At 42.8% G+C, this 24,236-nt stretch overlaps 1 protein-coding gene across 1 annotated transcript in view; it reads left to right on the top strand.

Annotated features, from left to right (window-relative positions):
- The window catches only part of hydin (HYDIN axonemal central pair apparatus protein), a gene marked incomplete at both ends in the record, with an annotated part of 66,572 nt that overhangs the window by 36,534 nt on the left and 5,802 nt on the right, over positions 1 to 24,236 (top strand). The window contains 49 exons of the mRNA XM_079224093.1: positions 742 to 869; positions 1,395 to 1,531; positions 2,422 to 2,549; positions 2,663 to 2,776; positions 3,259 to 3,339; positions 3,452 to 3,607; positions 3,689 to 3,928; positions 4,093 to 4,222; positions 4,313 to 4,441; positions 4,541 to 4,711; positions 5,111 to 5,284; positions 5,549 to 5,727; positions 5,920 to 5,994; positions 6,165 to 6,348; positions 6,493 to 6,634; positions 7,112 to 7,262; positions 10,210 to 10,374; positions 10,722 to 10,919; positions 11,039 to 11,239; positions 11,416 to 11,645; positions 11,829 to 11,996; positions 12,419 to 12,538; positions 12,634 to 12,793; positions 12,923 to 13,095; positions 13,344 to 13,542; positions 13,677 to 13,770; positions 13,939 to 14,032; positions 14,142 to 14,310; positions 14,432 to 14,514; positions 14,683 to 14,838; positions 15,594 to 15,696; positions 16,368 to 16,584; positions 16,775 to 17,004; positions 17,093 to 17,241; positions 17,387 to 17,582; positions 17,766 to 17,874; positions 18,316 to 18,555; positions 18,713 to 18,855; positions 18,989 to 19,213; positions 19,288 to 19,448; positions 19,625 to 19,719; positions 19,840 to 20,068; positions 20,294 to 20,494; positions 20,607 to 20,733; positions 21,248 to 21,413; positions 22,054 to 22,201; positions 22,953 to 23,160; positions 23,253 to 23,474; positions 24,013 to 24,182. Coding sequence (XP_079080219.1) covers positions 742 to 869; positions 1,395 to 1,531; positions 2,422 to 2,549; positions 2,663 to 2,776; positions 3,259 to 3,339; positions 3,452 to 3,607; positions 3,689 to 3,928; positions 4,093 to 4,222; positions 4,313 to 4,441; positions 4,541 to 4,711; positions 5,111 to 5,284; positions 5,549 to 5,727; positions 5,920 to 5,994; positions 6,165 to 6,348; positions 6,493 to 6,634; positions 7,112 to 7,262; positions 10,210 to 10,374; positions 10,722 to 10,919; positions 11,039 to 11,239; positions 11,416 to 11,645; positions 11,829 to 11,996; positions 12,419 to 12,538; positions 12,634 to 12,793; positions 12,923 to 13,095; positions 13,344 to 13,542; positions 13,677 to 13,770; positions 13,939 to 14,032; positions 14,142 to 14,310; positions 14,432 to 14,514; positions 14,683 to 14,838; positions 15,594 to 15,696; positions 16,368 to 16,584; positions 16,775 to 17,004; positions 17,093 to 17,241; positions 17,387 to 17,582; positions 17,766 to 17,874; positions 18,316 to 18,555; positions 18,713 to 18,855; positions 18,989 to 19,213; positions 19,288 to 19,448; positions 19,625 to 19,719; positions 19,840 to 20,068; positions 20,294 to 20,494; positions 20,607 to 20,733; positions 21,248 to 21,413; positions 22,054 to 22,201; positions 22,953 to 23,160; positions 23,253 to 23,474; positions 24,013 to 24,182 — 7,868 coding nt within the window. The remainder of the gene's footprint in view (positions 1 to 741; positions 870 to 1,394; positions 1,532 to 2,421; positions 2,550 to 2,662; positions 2,777 to 3,258; positions 3,340 to 3,451; positions 3,608 to 3,688; positions 3,929 to 4,092; positions 4,223 to 4,312; positions 4,442 to 4,540; positions 4,712 to 5,110; positions 5,285 to 5,548; positions 5,728 to 5,919; positions 5,995 to 6,164; positions 6,349 to 6,492; positions 6,635 to 7,111; positions 7,263 to 10,209; positions 10,375 to 10,721; positions 10,920 to 11,038; positions 11,240 to 11,415; positions 11,646 to 11,828; positions 11,997 to 12,418; positions 12,539 to 12,633; positions 12,794 to 12,922; positions 13,096 to 13,343; positions 13,543 to 13,676; positions 13,771 to 13,938; positions 14,033 to 14,141; positions 14,311 to 14,431; positions 14,515 to 14,682; positions 14,839 to 15,593; positions 15,697 to 16,367; positions 16,585 to 16,774; positions 17,005 to 17,092; positions 17,242 to 17,386; positions 17,583 to 17,765; positions 17,875 to 18,315; positions 18,556 to 18,712; positions 18,856 to 18,988; positions 19,214 to 19,287; positions 19,449 to 19,624; positions 19,720 to 19,839; positions 20,069 to 20,293; positions 20,495 to 20,606; positions 20,734 to 21,247; positions 21,414 to 22,053; positions 22,202 to 22,952; positions 23,161 to 23,252; positions 23,475 to 24,012; positions 24,183 to 24,236) is intronic.

Here is a 24,236-nt window from a genome sequence, read left to right as displayed (position 1 = left end):
AACTTAAAAATTACAACGTGGCCAGTTGGAATGATGATAATCATGCATTATTGTTCAGTTATGATGCGTCAAGTGAGAACAACAATTCAAAGTTCCGACAAATGAATTTGTTTTAGTTAAAATACCTCAGATCAGAGACGTTTTTATCATAAAATAGCTGCAATTGTTTTTTGACGAGTCGAAGCATAAGAATTTCTGGAGGTACGTTTCAGTCAAAACCTATTTATTTATATATTGTGTATGTATTTATACACCAAATCTTAGGCTACCATGTATAGCGGTAGCCAATGTATTTTCAAATTGAAAACATATATTCACAAATATGTGATGTTTGTGCAAGTGTGCCTCGACTGGCTTCTATTAAATCTTGAACATTGCGTATTAAATCTGTGGAAGACTCTCCCACAGTGTGTAACGCTGAAGTAGTACTGGCACTGGAGTTATGACTCGTCAGAAAGTAAAGTTTGAATATTACTTGGGAAAATTCCTTGAAGGACATATCCTGCAGGGAGTTTTGACCTGACAGATTATGAGATAACTTCAATGGCTATTATTACAGTGGCTTGCTGTTAAGAGCTCCAAACTGTGCATGTCATTTTGCTCTGACGTGGAGGTACCTTGAATTATTGTTCTCATCACCGCTTATGTAACCCTCCCATACTTTTTTTGTAACTTTCGAGTGTTTAATGTAGCCTTCCTTCTGTCTCCCTCTCCCGTCTCTCTATTGCCTGCTGCCTCTAGTATGAAGAGCTGCTTCACAAGGAGGTTGAGAGGACGTTGGTCAAACGGAATGCTCTCGCTGTGACTGGCAGCCTGCTGGAGCGCAGAGACTTGCAAGGGTCCTCCAGGAAGTGGGACAAACTTAGCCAGTATGTTCACACACACACACACACACACACACACACACACACACACACACACACACACACACACACACACACACACACACACACACACACACACACACACACACTTTGGTTGAACAGATGGCCCAGTCATTGGTCTGAAAGAAGAACTGTTTTGGGGAGTTCAAAGAGTTTGTGTTAATGATAATAATATCTGGCTGGGTCTTTTTTTGTTCTATGGTACTTGCACATATTGATGTTTTGACCATACCGCTCATGGCCCCTTGTTCATCTTCACATGATGTATGAAATAATCAAGTTGATGTTAAAGGCAAAGAACTGTGTTTCGGTAAATTAAAAAGAGTTTGGTCAGTTATAAATGATGACAAAACGATTAAACATTATCGTTTTGTTAAACGATAATGTTTCATGATCATGACAACTTGAAACATTTGAACAGTTGCCAAGCCCTGCTTCAGTAAACTAACTTGTGACACGGATGTTGCTTGTCTTTCATTGTTTTTCAAGTACTTCTTTCCACTCCCCCAGGTTCCTGCTCCCGGAGTACATTTTGGATTTTGGTTGTGTCATTCCAGGCAATGTCCTCAGTCACACTGTGAATGTTGCCAACACTGGGTCAGTGCCTGTGTCCTTCCATGCCCATGGCAAACCTCTAGCTGGAACAGGTAACATCATTCACAAACTTCAGACTATAGAACAACTTGGGTGTGATGATGCATACGGCATTCATAAATCGGCAGTGATTGAGCTTGAGGACACGCAAGAAACTAGAAAGGCACTCGGAGGTTGCAGCCCTACGCCAAGGCCGTTTCCCAAAGTGAAAAATAATGCGTCAATCCGCCCTGTGATCGAGCTCCAAAATGTCTTTCTAGTCTCTCAGCCGAGGGAGGCAGAATCAGCTACCTCAACGTATTCATTTGAATATAACAGAGGGAAATTTAAAAAAAAAGAACTGTGAAATAAATGTGGCATGAGGAAATAAAAGTATTCTGAAGATGTCACCTTTGGAGAATGCCCTTTTTTTTTAAATAAGAACATATTTATTTAAACTATAATGACTAATTTATGTGTATTTATATTCTTATTGCCTGAATTATGTATTTCAGGATTTATTTCATTGACATATTTATTAATTTCATAGGACTATTAGTTTATTTTTTTTTATGTCTGTATCTATTTAATATTGGATGAAATGGCATTCCATAGTCAATAAGGCTTTAGAGGTACTGGTGAGATTTTATTTGACTTTGGACAGAGCTGTTCCTCCTGTATCCAGTGTTTACGTTCAGCTAAATGAACCACCTCCTAGATCCATCTTCATGTTCAACAGACGGACATGACAATGGTATTCAGTGAATAATCTTAAAGTGGTATGATAGTACAGACAAAAGGATATGGATAAAAGATGAAGTTTAATTGATGGATTGTCTCAAAGCAAGTGCTGCATCATCAATCGCTCTGTTTTCAATGGGCTGCTTTATTTTGTATTTCCTCTCAATATTCTACATTTTGCCTTTTTGAATAATACTTTGAGTGTTTTGTTGCCTCTTCAAAGGATTCAGTGCAGACATGGAAAGAGTGAAAAACCTGCCCTGTGGAGTGACACAGTCTTTCACAGTTAAATTTGCCCCCCAGAGCGCCAACCTGAAGATGGGGGACACAAGTGTTGTCATGCCAATACAGGTACACATTTTTCTGATTCAGTGTAACATTTCAACATAATTGGCTCATTGTCACCCCTGTTGATCCGTCGCATCGTGACCTCCTCTCTAAATTGTCTTTGTTTGGCTTTCCAGGTCGTAGGCGGCCCGATGGTCCAGGTGCGGCTGTGTGCAGCGGTGACTGTGCCGGCCGTCATCGTCTCCACGGATGCGCTGCAGTTTGACACTCTGCCGTGTGGCATGTGTCAGGTAACACCGTGTGACGGGACACAGTCATGTAACCCTGCAGAGGTTGCTGGATAATTGCACAAATTTAGATAAAATCTTCTTTGCCCTTTATATTTCAATCTGTGTTATCGTCAACATGCAAAAGTGGGATAACAGGAAGCAAAACATTCTGTATTCAGCTTCACACTGCTGGTTCTGTGCATAGCACGCTAATGACGGGCACTAATTAGAGACCAGTTTGCTGTCTCACTGTGGTGCCATCTTGTGGTCTGATCGGGGAAAGTTCATTATTTCCTAGGATTTCTCTCACTAAGCTCATACACTTGAACTGCTGGAACTTGGTTGTGGCTATACATCTTTGAATAATTCAAAGCATTGGGATTAGTGGTTTTATGCTAAAGCAGCATGAACACCGTGTATTTACTGAGTATCAATTAATTCTGTTGTGGCCAAACTGACATGAGAATCCGCTCAGATTGTTGTGGTTTGTTATTTCCCATCAGATGAGGACAATACAGCTGTTTAATCCTGAGTCTGTTCCGTGCTACTGGAGCATAGCTGAGAAGGGGAATCCTCTCAAAAAGGTATAACAGCTGTCATTTCATGGACATCTCCTTTTTGACTTTTCCCTCTCATTTTGTTTTTTGATCTCCAGGCGTCTGAGAGGTAGAGGTAGTTTGGAATGCAAATACAGACATAACTACATTCAGTGTTCTTGCTCTCTGCCAGGGTCTAAAGGACTTGCAGAAGCAGCGACCGCCTCCCGTGGTGTTTAAGTGTATCCCCAGCGCTGGCATGCTGTCCCCTGGTGAACGAGTCAATGTCCAGATAAAGTTCAGCCCTGCTGAGGGGGTAAGGAGCTTAATTGACAATATATAGCAGAGCATCTATGGCATTCCATGGAATGGTGACCGACTGTACGTATCCCTGCAGCAGCCGTACAACAGGCAGCTACTGGTCCGCGTGGCTGAGAGCAGCCAGCAGGTGATCATTACAGCCCAGGGGCGGGGGGAGGAGCCACACCTGAAGTTCAGCACGTTGGTGCTGGAGCTGGGGCCATGCCAGCCTGTCAGCACTGACGTTGAGGCTGAGATTACTGTCAAAAACCAGTGCTCTTTCCCCATTGAGTTCTACTCCCTGGAATTCGACACGCAGTATCTCGAGGAAGAAAAGGTACCATGTTTAGTCTCATGTTTTTATATACTCTTTGCCTCTTGGAGATATCCTCTCTTTTATCTTCTTTCCTCACAACTTTCCATTTGTTCCTTTTTGTGTTTTCTTCTGGTCCTGGTTTCCTTCTCCCTCCCCTCTCTTTCCCACTACTTCCTCCCATGTAGATCCTGCGTCTGATGCAGGGTTACAACGAGAACAACATTTTACTGCTGCCTCCCAGAGCCCCTGGAGAAAGTCTACCCACCGAACTGCTCGACTACTACCAGGAGCAATGCTCCCAGCTGAAAGATGATGGTAGCTTCAGGCGCACACGATCATCAAGCACTGAAATCGTATGCCGTCAGGTGTCTGCATACATAATGTTTTAATCCAACATATGTGCAGCAGAGCTGAAGGAAGGCCTGGAGGAAGAAGAAGGGGGTGACACATACGTGGAAGGAGAGAGGTCAAGACCAAATGATGACAGCAAAGTGGAAGAAAAGCACACTCTCAGTGTGAAACCAGCTGAATTACGTGAGTGCAACGATTTTAGACAAAGAACCTGAAAGTAGCCCGAGGTGAGTGCAATTCACCGTAATTTCCACATGTATTGTGTGATGCTTGTCCTTTCAGTCGTTTCTGAGATGACCAAAGAGGGACGCCTTGGGGGACAGGGGCCGCTCGAGATGACCCCCGTCTCCAGAGCAAATGCCCGCCACATGTGTGTTGATCTGTCACATGAGGGTCTGGCTGCACGCAACCGCAGAGGCATTGCTGTTATTGTGAATGGAGCCCCACTGACAGGTGAGGGAATTCATTGACTAATTAACCCGTGAACATTAGATTATATATTGTAAATCAAGTAAAATAATGTCACCTAATTTGCAGAATCTTCATATTTTAATCAAATAAAACGGGAATTTAATTTAGACCCTGGTCCTCGCAGTTGAAACGCAATGAGCTTCTTAGAAGAGACTTCAGAGAGATTATTCTGGCAAAACTTTGTTTTTCACCTGCAAAATCTCTCCAGTTTTTAAGTCATAAACACAGGAGAGAAAACAACTTAAATCAGACTCAAAAGGATCACCCAAATAATTGTTTCTCACTCGTCTCTCAGGGCTTCCGTACTATACGGTTTACATATCATATACTTTCTAAATACCCAGTAACCTGTGCTTGATGAGTATGTATTCTCCACTTTAGATAAGGGCCGCACAGTGGCCGCTCTGGCTCGTCACTACGGCGGGGCGTGCCTGAGGGTTGATGCTGTGGTTACGGAGGTGCTCATGAATGGCACTTCACCTGTCGGCCTGACTGCAAGAAAACTCTATGACGGTGCTGCTGCCGATTATGCCAAGAAGAAGGCTGAGGAGGCTGGTAAGAATAAAATGCAGTGTCAACGCAGTGCAATGCTTGACACAAATGGCTTGTGACGGAGAGACTTACTTCCAAACGATTAAAAAGGCCTTTAATCACCAACCACTTAAACAATAAAATATTACAGTGCTAAGCAGCCTTGTGCTTGGAATCAGGCAATATTAATCTTCTATAGTCAGAAAGGACACGACTGCGGAAGAGCGGTTGAGTATGTTACTCAACCGGTAAATGCAGGCGAAAGTAAATATATGCATCTGCTTTCAGCCCAGACCACAGAACCAGGACCCGCAGCAGATCTAGAAGCCTCAGAACCAGCTCCACATTCAGCTCGAGCTTCACGCGACACTTTGGAAGTTCCTTCAAAGCCCAGTGAGGACGGCTTCAGTGGAAATGACTCCAAGTCTCTTTGGGAGACTGAAAACACACACTTTGCCCGTTGCCTGGTATATTTCCTCATCCTCTGCACATCTGCTGTTTTATTAATGTTATGTCTAACTATTTTATTCCAGGTTTGTGAATCTATGAATTAAGGGGTTGAACCTACTTGATACATCTTCATCTAGTTCATCTAATATGAAATACAATATAATAATTGAATATAATAAACCAATTATTTGTGTGTGCTTTCGGCTCAGGGAGGAGATGTGGCCACACTCAGCAATCTGTTGCCTGAACAGCTCCTGGTTGATATCCTAGCAGAAAGATTTCAGGTATTTCAGTTCACACACTGTTAGTGATGCAGTTTAATTAAATAGTATATTGTGAGTCACATTACAAAGATATATCAGATATGTATTATGTGTAATACTTAAAAGGTGTTTCACCTCAGTGTCATTTGTGTTATCTTTGTCTTGTCATTGCCACGGCGTCGTGATCGCAGCTAAGCGACTGTCACCGCGGCATCGTGATCGACGGCCTGGAGTCTGTGTTCTCTCAGTCAGCAGCCAGAACGCTGCAAATTGTTCTCAAGGCCCTTAATAACCGCAAACACATCTTTGTCGTCACCCTGTCTGACTCCTACGCTGCCCTGAAAGCACGGGAGAAAGCACAGAGAGAAGCCGAGGGTAAAAAAAAACAACTGCACCAGCTAATACGTAAATTCTTTTACAGAGGACATGAATCATCAAAGTGATTGTGTTTTCTTGTCTATTCAGTATGGTTTATTGCACTGTAAAGTATGTGGAGCTGTCTGTGTGTGTGTCCTTCAGCGGCTCTGCAGAAAGAGAAGGCTGACAGGGAGGAGCAGTGGCTGCAAGAGCTGGAGGAGGAGGAGTACGACGCTCTGCCAGAGGTGGATCGGGAGCGTATTTTCCAGCGAATGAGAGAGAAGCGCAGAAAGCATAATCTCAGGTATTGACTGGGAAACGGTCCAACACATCTTAATTCAAAACCTTATTTTTTCTTCTGAGGTTTTGTTAGTACCAGTGTTTCACGTCGGATTCATCACTCTCTCTCTCAACTGGATAAAACGTAATTTTGTCAATTTCAAATTTCAAATGATTATGAATACAACCCTGATGCAGAAGGAACACCATGGGTGAACCAACAAAAAGAGATGACCAAAGAAACACCACAGTAGTTTTGTAGGAATAAACTAGAGAGGAAACTTTAAGTCAAGGTATGATCAAATATACAAGATGCATACCTGGATGAAAACCTAATTTAACCCTCCAGTTTTCCATGTTGTATCCATGACTGTACTTGTAGTTTTTTAGTCCAAACTGTTGGGGCTCTTTGTAGACGCAGCTTTCACCAATTTTTTGAATTTATTTCAAACCCCAAAAATGAACCTTGAAACGTGTGACTGTGTGTGTGCCTGTGTGTCAGGGAGCTCGAGCGCGTAGAGCAGGAAAAAAAGAGGCTCCAGGAGGAGATGGATAGGTTGAGAGAAGAAGAGTTAAAAAAGAAGAGCACAAGGGGTGCAAAGAAAGACCCGAAAGAAGTGTTGAGGAAGAAGAACATGCTGGAGGGGAAGCAGGTCTGTATATGTATTCCACACTAACATTCCTTAATGAACAAAATCTTGAATATAATAATAATGTGGTGGTCATGAAACTAAGTGGTTTGGTTTCATCTGCAGTCAGCAGATGCATCCAATGGGCGGCGGATGTCTTCCTGTGACAACTATAAAGAGCCACCTGTGGATGCCAGAGAGACGCCTAATTTAAATGAAGGTGCAGGCAAGGGCAAATAATTCACCTATTGTTTAACTCTGGACACTTTCAATTATTTTCCCTAACTTGATACCAGGACATCTTGAATAATATCCAGCAAATGGTAGTGTTTAGACTGTGATCTGATTGGTTCGTTGCTGACATATGATCCGCTTTGCCGCTACAGTGCCTCATAGCAGAAAGGCTGATGATTTACAAAAGCAGATGGAAGAAAACAAAGCAGTACATGCAGAGTCTCCTCAACCCTCAGACCAGCTGGAGAGAGAAAAGGTCGGTTCACTGCCCAGCAAAGGCATTCAACCCCACAAATACATTGTATGCTATTATAAAATATTAGGGTATATAGAACGTTATCTTTAGTTTGAGTCCCGCTACACACAGCATCATTCTTCCTAACTTACGGTACCATTGTGTACCAGCGCAGGAGGTACTGATACTTAGATGTATGTTCAAGAAAACAATATTTATTTACAATATCAAGAAAACAATATTTATTTACAATACCTTTTTAGATATTTTATAATTAACTGGGAAGGATTTTGATATAAACTACTGTCTACCAGAGTATGATCTACGGAGCAACATAACTGGAAAATGTTTGCGAAGATAGAGTAATGAGTTCTGTAGCGCTTTATAAATCTGCTGTGAATCATTTTTTAAATTACCAACACTACTTGATTTGCTGACGAAGACCGGGTACTGGGTACATTTGTGTTTTTACTGTGGAACAAAAGTCCAGGGAAATAGAGTATTGTCAGGAACCTGTTATAGAATGAGAGCCTGTATACTTGCTACCGTTTATGTTGCAAAGTAGGTGTAATTACTGTGTGGAGTACAACATTGTTGCAGGTTTATGTGAAGCTTTTGCCATAGAGTACAGTAAGTACAACAGTTTTCATGCTGAGTTTCTACAATAAATACAGCTGGACTGAGAACCAGGATGGGCAATCTTAACGGCCAAGGCAGTTGTCCTGTCGCAAGCGCAACTGTCATGAGCAGGACAAAACATGGATAAACATGCAGTTCATTGACAGTCACTGCAAAAAATGTTTTATTTGTTATGCCCAGCTATGTCATAACTTCCAGCACATTTATTCAAACATGCCTCCAGGACTGTATGCCAACAGACTTAATGCCAAAACCACAGCAATGGCAAACACCTTTATGGCGTCCCTCAGCAACAGCTGCAGACCTGCCTCTCACTTCATGTAGACACTACAATGTTTTAGTACAGTTCTTTTAGGTTCCTTACATCTTGTTCTCTTGTCCATCGAGGTGAACAATGTAATCATTATCAATGGTTGTCTTCAATCTCACTATGGATCCATCTACAGCAGGAATTATAGATATTCAATCACAAACTTTGCACATCATAACTGTCTTAAAATATGCTTGTAATTGGATCTCAAGAGTATAGAAACTGTCGAGATGAAGAGGCTAAGAGAGGAAAAAGAGTTGAAGAAAAGCAAAAAGGGAGGAGAGAAAGATAATAAAGAAGTTCCGGTGAAGAGGGGCCCGTCTGGCGGGAAGGAGGTCTGTGCACGCACCACGTTCACATGCGCAAACAAACATGTGCACTGATTGCCAATCAGTCATTTTATTTTATTTACTTCACCAGGCAACAGCTGTACTGGATGCTGGTCAGATGTCTGTCTGTAATAACCCGAAAGAGTCACAAGTGGACGTAAAAGAGCAACAAAATGTAAATGAAGATGCCAACAGACGTAAGGACTCCCAACACGATTCAATGCAGGACACAGAAAGTTTAAGCATATACTATAAGAAAAGATGATACACACTGTTTAAACTGTTTGTACCATTAGTCGATAGTCCTTGGATGTTAGATACGTTGGTAGGATGAGGATTTTATTAACAGACTCTTTTTTTATCCACGAGGCTCTCCAAACCCAAAGTGAAGTTCTCTCATGAATTGTTAAGTGATTACTGTTTCAGGGCTCGTAGAAAATAAATAAAAGCTCACACAGTAAGCTAAGGAATTAATGTCATCCCGATTAATGCAACTAACAACATACAACCCATAACATTGACAAGATAAAAGTCATGATCAAAAAGAAGATTGAGTGTTATTGGTTGATTATTGTATATGTATTTGCTAATACAGTGCATCAAAGCAAAGAGGCGGATCATTCCCAGAAGAAGACAAAAGAAGCCAAGGGATTACAAACAGAGTCTCCTCGGCCTGCAGGCAAGCTGGAGGTGAGTTTATTATATAAGGAGTGACACGGTCGTCCCCCAATCAGAACAACACACTCCATCTTAATGTCAAATGAGGAGTTACCCATTTCATTACAAAAGCTCTCTCCTTAAATGTTGAGACAACTGCATTCGTTTTGTGTCACTTCCATTTGTTTTTGCACTCTTCTAACATCTTGAAGGATACAATTGTTCAAACTATCAAACTTTGCTCTGATACTGGGAATATACACAACCATTCAGTGTGCTTTGACAACAGTTAAAGTGAGAAGATCACAACCTTTACTTAGTATCACAAAAATAGGAATGGCATTCACAGTAACATATAATACTGCTAAATGTTAAATTTGCAGCACAACAATGGAAAAACAAACTGCTGCATTGCACTTGCAGTTAATACATAAGTAATAATAAGACAATTTAAGTCATATATTATGTTGCTTTTGCCACACCAGAAAAAACACACCAATAAATGCTGTTAAATGCCGATGACCACTTTGTAAAACCCTTGATGTTTTGACTATCCACTCAATCCAGTCCATTGTGGATGAGCTGCAGTCTCAGTTCAGTGCGTATGAGCAGAGCCTGGAACAGGTGGAGCACATCTTGCAGCACTGGGACCGAGTCCGGGGTGTGATGCTGGTCCCGCTCCCCAGTGAAGAGGCCCTGCCGGTGTCGGAGGATGCCCTGGCAGAAAAACAGGTGAGGTTGATCATCTGTCAGTCGTGTTTTCTCTGTAATTAAGTGAAGACTGCCTGGAAAGTTGGGACATTGATGCAATTCTTGTTTATCCTATCCTAAACAGCTGCCTGCCATTCAATAAGATGGTTATTTTTATGGGAAGATGCATACTGATACTGATCATTGCAACATGGCTTTACCTGACACAAAATAACAAATTTCAGAATTCCTCTTTTACAAATTGTAACCCTTTACACTATTTGTTGCTATGGAAATGATATTACAGTAATCCGTTACTGGGAAATGTGTTACTGCTAAACATTTGTCATAACACACCAACTTGAGACACCATCACCCTCTGTGCACAGGCCGCTGTTGTCAAGAGGAGCAAGAAAGCAAGCAGCAAGATCATGTCCCCAATGTCCAGTCAGATGGGAGCACCAGCAGAAGTAGACACGGGGCTTCCACACAAGATTATCCCTCATATTGTCCTGAATGTAACAGGGAAAGACTATCCGAGTGCTTTAGAGCTGCTGAGAGGCCGCACCCTGCCTTCACTGGTCGAGGTACGGCAGATTTTTCTGTTTTTGTAGTAAATATAATTTACTGTATGCATCTTTTCTAAAATGTTGTCTATTTCTTCACCAAACTAATCTGCTTTCTGTCTCTCCTTTGATCTGGTTAGGTGTTGGATGACTTGGGACACAGCGGCCCACCCATCCCGCCTCCCACCACTTTCTCTTTGGTTCCTTTCCCCCAAAACAGGGAGCAATCTAACAGTCAACTCACCTGTAGCTGTTTCACCTTCCTAGATACCTCCGGGCTGGACGAAAACGACAAGGAGAAGAAAGATTTGGTGGAAGACGTGCGAGCATCAGCTGTCAAGGTGAACACATAAGTGCAAAATTACCAGTGTGGAAGTGACAATCTTATCCAAGAAGCAGCAGAATTTACAGGAAATGTGGTCTTGATTTGAAAATGAATCTGTGCGACAAATTTACTGTAAAAAACTGGTGTCAGCATTAAAGATTGAGAGTGGTGTTTGGTGTGTGCGCACTAAAGGAAGCGGCGGCGGCAACAGTTTCCAAAGGTCGCAGCATGAAGGAGAGTGCGGTTACAAAAGACAAGATCAGAGAGAGTCTGAAGAGCAGGAGACCAACCTCAGCCAAGAAGAAGGCGAATAGCTCGGACCGGTCTCGCTGGCCTCAGTTACACGTCTTCTCCAAATCCAAATCTGACTTCACTGAACAAAACCAACACCAAGAAAACTTAGAGCAGAAACGCAACCAGAGGCAAGGGAAAGCCCACAGACACACTCCACCACCACAAATAGTGTTTTATTCTTTCCTATGTTGTTGTTGTTTATACTAAGTTTGTAATGTGTGTGTGTGTGTGTGTGTGTGTGTGTGTGTGTGTGTGTGTGTGTGTGTGTGTGTGTGTGTGTGTGTGTGTGTGTGGAGCCTGAGAACACATAGGTGGGTTGTACCAGCCAACGGTGAGGTGATAATGAAGGTCTGGTTCTACTCAGACTCCCCAGGGAAGTTTGAGCAGACCTTCAACTTTGAGCTACTGGGGACCCAGAGACAGTACCAGCTCCTCTGCAGAGGAGTTTCCACCTATCCCTCCATCTGCAACGGCTACATGTCAGTCAGCATTGTTTAATAACTTCATGCAGAAATAATAAATGGGGAAGAAAGAGAATTGCAAATAGATCCTAGACAATAATTACATTCTGATGTTTCACCTAATATTTATAAATAAAGTAATGATGTCAGTGTTCTATCAGAGACTGATTTCCTGAAGAAAATGTGTGTTAATGCTGACGGCTTTGCTGAAAATGGAGATATTTGAAATTAATTGCCTAAAAAAATCTTGAAGCCTAAATGCATTGCACTGCTGATATACATGGGACCTAATTGGAAGCTGAACTGCATTACCGAACAAACATCCTCTTTTTCTTCTTTTAAGAGTAACATTTTTTTTTAACAATTTTATTTGTATGTGACACGGTTTAACTAAATGTGATTTCAGTTGGACTTAAAGGTACCATGTATGCTTTCCCCAGGACTCTCTTTGCCCACAGTAAGAAGGTACCACAAATGAAAGAAGTGCTTCAGAAGACTTACGCAATCAAACCTGGATACTTTGAGTTTGGACCGTTACTCTGTGGAAAAACCAGAGACAGGTAAAATGCAGAGTGATGGCTGTGAATATCGCAGTGTGTTGGTATCATTCTACGCCTTTACATTTACAGACTCACATGCGTCTGGGTTTGTGTAGATACAAGGAAAATAGGTACCCCGAGAACACGGAGCGACTCGTGATTCATAACAATTCAGGCCTGGAGGCTGAGGTCCAGTTCCATTTCCAGCATGATAACCAGGCCGCCACATATCTGCTGGACCCCCCAACCATGACTCTCAAACCTGACCAGATACAGGTACCATACAGATCTCACCGCACAGGGAAATACAAGATTGAGAACATTTTGGTGTCCATTGACGTTTTACGAATGCTTGTAATATTATAACATACATTGGTAAATGTCAATATTATTCTGTCCTGCTAGGAGTTGACAGTGTATGCCTACCCAACACAACTGGGACAAATGAAGGACAGCATTGTGTGCCAAATTAAGGATAATCCAGAGCTTGTCATCATCAACTTCTCCTGCTGGGGCGTTCGGCCAGAGCTGGAGCTGGAAAGCAAGCATTTTCAATTCAAAAGGACTTTGCTGGACAGGTACCAAAAACATAGAATACTAATTCAGGGAAGAGACATTTTCCAGTATTTTTTCACAGTAGTTTGACAAGTGATTTGCACAAAGCACAAGTGAACCCCGTCCAAAAAGGAAGCAGCATGATAAAGTAAAAATACTGTGCATCAATTACAGTGACAACAGCAATTATTTTTCAAATGAATGTGTAAAGTTAACTCCGTCTCTTTGTCTTTTTCTCGGTCAACCTACCTTCATCCTTTCTTCTCTCCAGGCTGGACAGCCGCAGCGTGACGCTGCATAATAAGACGGCTCTGTCGGTGTCTTGGAGACTGCAGGGTGTGGAGGAGTTGGGTGATGAGTTCAGTGTGCCACAGGATGAGGGCATCATCTCACCCAACTCCTCTTTCCCATTGAGCTTGCACTTCAGGCCCAAGAGGCCACTCAATGTTAAGAAGATATTACATCTGGAGGTGTAGTAAAACTATAGACGTACACATGCTGAAATGAATAATAAATCTAGCGTACAGTGGGCCGAGTCGATGCAGATATGTGTCACCTCTCAGTTTGTATGTCTATACAGTGTGCGCTGTGTGTTTTGTTTCAGGTATCCGATGTGGAAATGATTCTAGGCATCATGCACACAGAAAACATACAGGTCACAGCTGAAGCCTATGACGTTGTTCTGAACATCACACCAGGTTAGAACTGGTAGAGCTAACAAACATGTCCTTCCCTAACTTCCAAGCGTATACATTTTTTGAGGCACATGTAATTCAGATGGATATTTCAGTCCAGAACCTTCTTGCTGTGAGGTGACAGTGGGTTGCAAAGATAATTAAAATGATGAACTCTTGTTTCTGTGGCAGATGGCTGTCTGGACTTTGGAACCATCAAAGTCTTTGAAGAGGCCAAACTGTCTCTTAGGATGAAAAACCAAGGGAAATATGAAATAGCCTTCAAGTGAGTTTGAACTGCTACTTTTTGACTTTTAAAATATGAGTTTGGGTTGCGCGTGAACTACCGTAGAACTAACAAAGTTGTCTCACTTGCATTCTTCTCTTTCCACAAGGTTTGCATTGCAGCAGACCGACCCGAAACAGCCAAACCTGGACTCCATTTTCACCGTGTTCCCCATGAGCGGGACTCTAATGCCCCACGAGAAGCCCACAACAGTGCAAATACTCTGCAGGCCCAAAACCGAAATCTTAATTAGAGAGCAATCTATCCTGCCCTGCCAGGTCAGAGCCATACACCGGTCTGAATGATTGCAGTGTTAGAGGTTCAACTATATATTCATAGTCATTCATAGAAACAGTTTAGAGTGCACTCAAGTTAAGATTTTGGTTTCCTCTTCTGCAGGTGATTGAACCCAGCATTGGGAATGGAGGAGAACCCATAGCCATCCTATCCAAAAAGGTTTCGGTCAAGTCTGTCTTCTCCAGGTTAAAGCTTGATTCATACTATCGCTTCTGTGTAACTTGCATTAGTATTTAAGGAACAATATTACAATCAATTCCGATTCCGTTTGTGTCATCTCTCTCTTTTTTTCTTTTTTTTTTTTCACCATTTCACATTTGCTCAAATTATGAATTGCTGTGTGTGTCCTTTAGGTACAATATTACACCTGCATGTGACCTCAACTTTGGCCCACTGGTCTATGGCTACAGGAAAAGCCAGAGCTTCACTATTGAGAACAACGGAGACTTCGAGACCCGTTTCACCATCTGCTGCATGATCACCGACCCTGGGCCACCGTGGAGGGCCGGGTAGGAGAACAGAACACACACACAAACTCATACACAAGGGCTGATACTTTTCCAAAACTAAGATGGAATGAAAGAAGAGAAGAAAAAAAATCACAAATCAAGTTTTAAAGTAACGTAAGTTTAGAAGTAGCAGCTCAGTTCAGGTGTTCTTGGCTTGTTGATGATATACTGAACATGCTATACCACTTCTGCTCCCACAGGTGACACAATCCCATATTAATATGTAATACACCTTCGAAATTAAGTTTCAATGCAGCATCATTGTTTTGCCAATCCCTGCAATTTTTTGGGGTGGGAATGTGCTGCTTTTATGATGATGATTAATGTAGTGTGAAAGTAAATCCAATTAAAAACAATACAGACTAAAATTGCCAATTTATGTGACTTTGGTTTATCTAATTCCAATTTAGTGGTGAGCAAGACCAGCGCAATTAGTGTGATGGTGGTGGCTTTACAGTAAACGGTATCGGCAGGCAAACACAACTTGCAATACCTGAAAAGTAAAAGGGTAATAAAAAATCATGTGGCTTGTATTGAATATCACATCTTTCTGGTACTTTAAATTGTTTATTACATTCAATATTTTAATTTAACAAAACAAGCACTTTTGCATAAACTGCAATCAAGATCTTAACTGCTGCTTGAAGTGATGACAAGCTGAAGGTCTTAAAACTGTCATAATCCTTCTCCATTATCCGTTTGCTTAAAGATGTTCAAAATAAATTGTGGTTTGTGTCTCCATGTGCCGGTCTCAGGGTTTCAGGAAGGAAGATGTCCCTAGAAAGCCCTTCAGAGAGACTGACTGGTGCCAGCAGCAAACTGAGACGTGAGTCGTCTGTCCAGACGTGTGTGACGCAGGTGAGAGACTGCTGCTGGAGACGACAACAATGACACTTCCTATTCTTATTCATGCAGGTTTTGTTTTGTTTGGACAGTCCTCTCAGGGTTTGTCTTTGTGAGAGTATCAGAGAGCCCAATTTATGATGAGGTAATCATTGAAAAAGCCAGACGCGCTAGTTCGATCCAATCTTCGTGATTTTTTGTATGAATCGCTTTGCTGACCTTACACAGAGTAGCAGCAGCATCGTAATTGCTGTCAAACTATGTTACTTATTAATGGAGGGCTTGACGGAACAAAGCCACGGTTACTTTATTAGATCCGCCTGTGCTTTTCCTGATAACATGTCGTATATGTCTGCTGTGAAAAGTTCTTGGGTACTTTTCAAAACGATAAATGAAAAAAATGATTGCTCTTATACTCGCAGGGCTGTTAAGGTTCAAGTTAGCAGGGTTTATTCGGAAGCTACAACAACAACATAATCTTTATTGGAAAGGGAAAACAGTGGTGATGCTCATCAAGCAAATACAAAAAAAACCTGCTCTTGAGATCCATGTCAAAATACCAGGAGAGTTTTTTGTCTTTTGTGTGTAATACCGCCGTTTTCATTTGCACAACAGAAGCCAATGAAAAACATGCATCAAAAGACATCTTTCTTCCACTCTTATCTGTACCTCTCTGATCTTCCCAGGTTTCTCTCCAGAATCGCCTCACCGTGGGGGTGTTCTCACTGTCTCCCTGCAACGGGAACTTGCAGCCAGGCTCTCAGCAGGTGGTGACAGTGGACTGTACGGCTGAACAGCTGGGCAACTGGAAGCAGTGTCTGCACATTGATGTCAGTCACCGTGATCCTTTAGACCATCCTGATGGGATACCGTACAGACTGCTGGCTGAAGTCTGCAAGCCAGGTGAGAAATGTGTGATTTCACGTCTGTCACATTCGAGCGAATTTCTTCAAATTTGGCACTAATAAAAGATCATCGTGACCTCACAATTGGCCATAATTCAGTAATTCATATGCCAATTTCAAACAAACGTCTAATAGGATAAAATGATGAAGTGATCATTTTGTAATTTTCTTTTGTTTTTGTGCCTCAGGTATAGCCTTAGACATGGCATCCATTTTTGAGGAATACCATCTGTGCCACAGCAGTCAGCTCTCCTCTGAGCAGTTTTGCAATGCTGAACGCATTTACGTCCAAGACCAGAACCAGTTTATGTTCAACAAAGTCCTGGTAGGACGAACGGCCCAGGCCCGCTTAAAACTCACCAACAAGAGCAAGGTTTCCTGTGTGCTCAGCATGGCCATCAAGTATGTTGGCTCTAAGGTAAAAGATACACGGATGAATGCGTCCAGGAGCATTTGCCGGTTGTGGTGCAGGGTCGATAGCATGTCAACACTTTTTTTTATTACAGATTGCCCGCAGTGCGGATGTTTTTGATTTGTCTGCTACAACTCTGAGCATCCCCAGCCAGTCACACGTGTTTGCTGTGGTCAAGTTCACACCCCAGGCGGTGCAGCTCTACAGTGCTGTGTTTGAGGCCGTATTGGAGGTCACCAGCAGGTATGAGTTCATGACTGTGTATGCTACATTTCTGCTCTCTTGGTCCATTTACTTCTATCACGACTGTGAGTGTAACAGAATAGCATCGCCTCTCGCTTTTCCTTGTTGACCACTGCCTGCCTACTCTTCTCTCTGTCGTATCCAGAATGACACCCACATTCAAGAGCAAGGTGCTGGAATTCAGCCTCATGGGAGAGGGCAATCTGCCCAGTATATGTGTGGTGCGTCCAACTCTGAGGAACAGCAGAGGAAGCCCAATGCTGCAGTTCACACAGGTGTTGGTCGGGCGCAGACAAACCCGGCCCCTGGTGCTGCTAAATGATGGAAAAGTTCCGGCTCAGGTGGGAGGAGACTTTATCTTTCTATTTATTATAGATTTAGCACATTTCTTTTTGCAAAATGACATATTTACCTACATCAACTATAAAAAATATATAAAAATCACCTGTATTTACAACACATAAAACATAATATGATAGATACGCTACACAAAAAGGTGCTTTGTGGCTCTGTGTGTTGTGTAGGTCCAGATTGACATGCTGGATAAACATGGAGTGTTCACCCTGAAAGCTGCTTCTGGCCACACTTGCCGCTCCATCCACTCAACACAGATTGAGGGCCCCAATGACTCAGGTACAACCGTAACCTGTAAAACTCCTCTTCACTTAAACAATTAGAAGCAATTTGCACAGTGGAATTGATATGGGATGACCCATGTCTTGACAACTCACGTGAAAGACAAAGAGAAACAAGGATAATGATGGATTCAGCTGTCAAATCCATATTCAACATATCTCCTCCAGCGTTTTGGGCTTCAGGAAGGCGAAAAATGAAACACTCTCCTCTGAATTTTGAGGATTTATGCTCTCAGACTTCCATACGCAGCTATGAAAGCTTGACAGGCTGCAAGTTGAGCTAATTTGATGCTAATGTTACTCCAGAAATGGGTTTCTGGTTTCACTGGAAATGTACTGTGATACTGTTGTATTGTTAAACTCAACATCGTCGTCTCTCCTATGCTAGAGACAGTTCTCGCCATATTTCTTGTTGATTACACTGCTCCGTCTTCCACAGAGCATCATTCGGTGCACCGAGCCGTGCTGAGGCTGGATGTTAACGAGCAGGTGGAGTTTGAGGTTAGCTTCTGCTCCGACAAGCCCACAAGTGTCAAGGCCAAGATGTCACTGCAGGTGGAGGACAACCAGTACGGCAAAACCCTAATACAAGTGACCGGAGAAGCTTACCAGGAAGTTGTCTCTCTTGACAACATCAGGCAGTCATTGCAGGAAATAGATCAGGAGGAGGGAGAGGAAGGTAAGAGAAGACAGGAGGGCAATCATGTGATCAGAACAGAAAGGGCGAGGTGTGAAGTAGGAACAGAGAAATGCTGTACGTGTTGGAATATATTAATATATCCGCTTGTTATCTTCTTATCCAGGAATTTTCTACAAAGTCTGTTTCTCTCTGACAGGTAATTATGTGGTGCTGAATTTTGGGGACTGCCATGTAGATTGTCCCTCTCAAGAGAGTTTCACCATGATCAACCACAGCAGCAACCAGGTAGTGCGCTTTGAGTGGCCACCTGTCGGATCCCATGTCTTCTTTTCACCACAGGTAAAGCATTGAAGGAAGGAATACAGTTTTAATGAAGGGGACTCGGTCTCAAACACTGCTCTCTTTTTGACGTTTGCTTAGCATTATACTTGGCTGCATGTTATTAAAATAACCTCATTTTTCTTTTTTACAGGTGGGGCACCTTCATGCTGGTTGTTCCAAGGAAGTGACTGTCACCTTTCATTCCAATCAGCCAGTGACGCTTACCAGCCGGCCAATGAGATGCAAAGTTAGTCAGGTGGAGTTCCAGCAGCCGCTTGAGCAGGTGGCCGACTGGGACGACCGACAGAGCACAGTGCAGTGGCAGAATTCTTCCAAGCAGGCCTCAGAAGCACCACAGCAGCCTTTAAAGAATAAGGTACACATTAAGACTGTGAATGAGATGTTGAATAGAGTCACGAGTTCACAATAATTGTTGAACTTTGCACGCATGTGATGAAGACGGATCCGGAGCCCTGCTGCTCTGTTGTTGAGGACTCCCAGTGGGAGTTGGAATTGCGAATCAGCGCAGTTTGTGACTACGTGAAGTTCAGCTGCGACACCGACACCATCCGCTTCAAAGACACCCTGCTTTACCAAACCAGGCTCCACCAGTAAGTCAGGCTGCAACATTTACATTTAGTCAGCCAGTGATACCCCAAAAAGATGTTTAATTTACTAACTATGCAAATATATATTGTTCCAGCATACTGAAGGTCAGATAATTAAAATAAAGACATGGACGTGTGTGTGTGTGTGTGTGTGTGTGTGTGTGTGTGTGTGTGTGCAGACTGCAGATCGTGAATCATGGCACTGTCAAACTGGAATACTCTTGGCAAGTCCACATGGATCCAAGGAACAATATTGTAAACCATGAACAAAGAGGTATTACCGTCCAGTGATATTATTTCATATCATACGGTCAAGTTGTCCTTGAATATCAGCATTAACTGTTAAGAGGGGTTGAAACTGTGTGTAAATGTGAACATGTGTTCGCCATGACAGATGGGACGCTCACCTCTAGACCAGGCAGCAGGTCAGCAGGCGTGTTAACTCGATCCCGCCCTGCCAGCGCTCTACCAAGCGGGATGTCTCTTCTGACGGGGAATCCTGAGCTTCCGCCCATCAGCGTGGAGCCCAGCATTGGGACCGTAGCGCCCGGTGCCACTCAGGATTTCAGCATCTGCTTTTCACCTCGGGAAGTGGCTCAGTTTCAGGGCAGGCTGGTCAGCAGGTACAGTAAATAAGACAAAACAATCTGATTTATTTTCCCAAGATTTGAGCCCAGACCGACTGCTTTTTCAAGCTGCGCCTCAGGTTAAAAGTTGGCCCCACCTCAAGGCCTAAGTTCCTAGTCATAACAAATGACATCACCCTCTTTGATATATAACCCCTGGAAGTGTAGAAGGACAGAATGACTGTGAGACGTCTGTCTGTGTGCATATGCCTTTTCTTGCAGTATCCCCAACTTGCAGAATGCAGATCAGGCTCCCTGTGTCTCGGTGTGTGGCCGCAGCAAGTTGCCCCACTGCCACTTTGACCTGGAGGTCTCAGACTACATCAGTGGGAACCGCCGTAACCCGGATTTCAGAAGCCCTCTGGACCCTAACACCAGGGTCGTAGAGTTCAACTCGGTTGGCTTATCTGTGCCAATCACAAGGTAAAAAAAGAAAGAGATGAGAGCTTGTCCCCTCTATCACTGTAAGCCATGACACTTTGTATATATATATATATATATGTATATACGTTTATCTTCTCCCTTTACACCACAGACGTTTCAGTGTGGTGAACCCAACCAGTAAACCCTACTCATTCAAGTGGAGGTGTGAAGACACAGATGCTGGCCCATTCTGCTGCCTCACCCCACGTGGCACCATCTTGCCTGGGAGTAATGCGGACGTAAGGATGGAAACACACACGCAGTCAGAATAGTGGACGTTTGTCCTCCAGTTTCCTTCAACGACAGTATATCATCTAATTCACCTCGTCCCGTCCTTCATTTCATTGCACATCAGTCAATCTCACGCCTCATTTTAGATATTTGATCTCATTATTGTTTCAATGTTCCCTGTCTCCCCAAGTCCCACTTCATCGCAACAAATCAAACCCAATTTCATTCCCTCCATTTAATCTAATACCTTTTTAATCGTATCTCCTCTAATCCATTTCCAGCTCAACTCATTTGATCAAATCAGGTCTCGTTTGCTTGTCCCGCCTCCCTCCCGTTCTTTCACGTCTTTTATTCCTCTCACCCTTTTTTTTCTTTTTCTGTCTTTTTTAATTATTATTATTATTATTTTCCATTTGTAATCCTCTGATGAGTGTGTGTGTGTGTGTGTGTGTGTGTGTGTGTGTGTGTGTGTGTGTGTGTGTGTGTGTGTGTGTGTGTGTGCGTGTGCGTGTGTGCGCACAGGTGTGTTTTGAATACTTAGCTGAGCAGCTGGAAACGGCCGAGTCCTTCTGGAGCTTTACGATTGAGACTCTGTCACTGACTTTCCCCTTCCTGTGCGTGGGCACCACTAAAGAACCCGTTGTCTACCTCGACAGACCTCACCTTGACTTTGGAGAACTGCTTGTTGGTGTGTAACATACATAGACACACAAAAACACACACTTGCTCACGTACATGCATTTACACAGGGACATGATCTCTTTTTCGAGTCTCGAGTCACACCACATGTTATACACAAATATTTTTTTTCTAATGAATATTTTTCCTCTCTTTCTCCAGTGCATGAATGTTGGTGTTCAAGTGCATATTTATGTTGCTAGGGTACAACACACACACACACACACACACACACACACACACACACACACACACACACACACACACACACACACACACACACACACGTGTAGATATGTCTCTAAAGTTCACTGTCAAAGTTACCTGCACAAAATATCTGCATGCGCTCAAGCATGATGAAGATATTGGTTTTTACTCAGGCAACTACCACCACTTGGTTAGGGTTTAAGAAAAAAGATCACGGTCGTGGCTAAGCGACAGAAATATGAGCACCGATAATCCGGCCCTCCACCGGCAAAACCTTTGGCCCCCTGATGTGACCGTAACAGAGTTCATCCATTGATGAAGCAGGTCACTGTTTATCAATGATGAATAACCTAATGTTGAAATCAATAGTCTCAGAGTGACCACATTTGCATTTATGAGTCAGTAAAACGTTGCAACATGATGTGTGTGTTTTTCCTGCACAGGTCGTAAAGTGGAACAGACAGTCGATCTGGTGAACAGGGAGGAGAAGCCCTTCCACTTCTCTGTGGTGCAGTCATCTCTTCTCTGTAATGACCAGCAGTCCATCCTCATTTTGCAGCCCATGACTGGCACAGTGGCCCCAAGAGACAGGTTAATGTCACTATAACATACACTAAACACAACGAAATGGCATGACTTTCCTTTTAAAATGCTATATATATATATATGTGTCCATCCTTTTGAAAACTCAATCACTGACTTGTGTGTGCTGTGTCAGCATTCTGCACTTCCGGCTCCCTTGTCTCAAAGTCAATGTTTTTAATGGCCGTTTGTTTAGATGTCTGAAATAAGGTCTGCGGTTAAGAGATTTGTTCTACAGCATAAATTATGTCAGCAAATATGCCTCGCTAATATAGTAGCTAAATGACATCACAAAACGCAATCACCAGTCCTTTACAGCCTCTTTGTGTATTCCTGTGCTCATGTCAACGTGGTGCAGTTCGTTTATACCGTTAGTTTTTTACTTCTGGGTCTGCAACAGTCTTTCAAATGCTTCAAACGTCAGACAAGAGTGAAGATGATCTTCCTGAACAAAACATGTTAGTATCATAAACATTTGATTGACACAAAGTTTATTTTTGGCAATAATCCAAAATGAAAAAATTCCATTAGCTTTTTGTCATGGGAACCAGTGCGATGCTAACTTCTGAGGTTGGCCTACAAAAATGCGTCATCCCTGCAGCATCTGGCATGAGGCGATTAACGTGTCGAATATCAAAGCTTTGTGAGGAAGTTGCACGTTGCTTTACTACTAATTCAATTCGTTACAACTCCTCTAGCAAACTGTAGAAAGTCATAGGGAGCAGTAAATCTGTCAATTGCTGTGAACTCTTCGTTGCAGGTTGCCACTGTCAGTGTCCTTCACGCCTTGCCAGGAGGGCTGTGTGAGCTTCAGATTGGTTCTGACGGTGAAGTGGAAATCAGAGCAACTCGCGGTCATCGTTAAAGCCGATTGTTTCAGCATGAGCACCTCCGTTCAAGTTGAGAAGCCAGAAGGAGGCCTCAGAGAGATCGGCCCCAACCACAAAGACACTCTGGACTTCGGGAAGGTCAGCTCACTTTCACAGGAACAAACACTCAGGTGCCTTTATGTGTGGAGCTGAAACATGACATGTCATCTTCCTGTATTCTCTATTCGTAGGTGGGGATTTCAGAGCAATCCACCGTTAATCTCATGGTGTCCAATCTGGCAAGATTCAGATTGGACGTGAACTTTGACCTAACGGGTCCCAGTGAGCTGCTGCAATACTTCGAAGCAAAGCCACAAAACGATACTATTGAGGTTGGGAAGCAGCTGCGATTCTCACTCTTCTTTTGTCCTTGGAGCATTTGCAACCTGCGGAATGTCCGACTGAGTATCAAGGTGAGATGCTGACCTCCTATCAGGTTTTTAGAGGCCGGTTTGACCTCATTCTGTACTGACAAGAAAAAGAAAAGTGTATAGCCTTTAGATTTTATGACTTTAAGACTTTATCCATGTTATTCTTTTCACGTTCTGTTAAGTGAGTTGACACAAAAGTGATGGAGTAAAAATCTACTTGTATTGTATTTTCTCTTCATCATTCTCAGAGACAAATACTAACACTATTACTGCCAAATTCAGACTCTAATGCATCCCACAAGATGTTTACCTGTATTGTTCATAGTCAATAATTATAGTCAACGACTACACCTTTTAATGAAATATAAATGGTAGATTAGATATCCGGTTAGATATATAGTTAAATCTTATCGTGCATAAGATTTACTTATAAATTAAATTCTCTTCATGTCACACCTTAATTCAATTTGGTGGAAGCTGTGTTTAAACTGATGTTAAAACGTAACATTCTTTCTTGATTCTTTTCTACAACAACTCCCCCCACTCCTGTTTTCCTCTCTCTCTTGTCTCATCTTTTTAGGTGAAGCACGGCCCGACATTTACATTTGCCATCGAAGGCGGAGCTGTAGCACCCAGCCTTGAGTTCTCCTTCACCAAGCACAACTTTGGCAAGTGCTTCGTGTACAGTCCGGGCATGGTGCCGGCCTCCCAGACTTTGGTGATCAGCAACAAAGGCGAAAGGGACATCAGGTAGTTGTGTGTCTCTGTTTTTCCTCCACGCGTCAGGTGAAGGTGTTTCCTGCG

This window comes from Taurulus bubalis, assembly GCF_910589615.1.
Source record: "Taurulus bubalis genome assembly, chromosome: 9".
Classification (NCBI taxonomy): domain Eukaryota; kingdom Metazoa; phylum Chordata; class Actinopteri; order Perciformes; family Cottidae; genus Taurulus; species Taurulus bubalis.
Note: the sequence above shows the minus strand (reverse complement) of the source record. Positions and strands in the feature narration are given on the sequence as shown.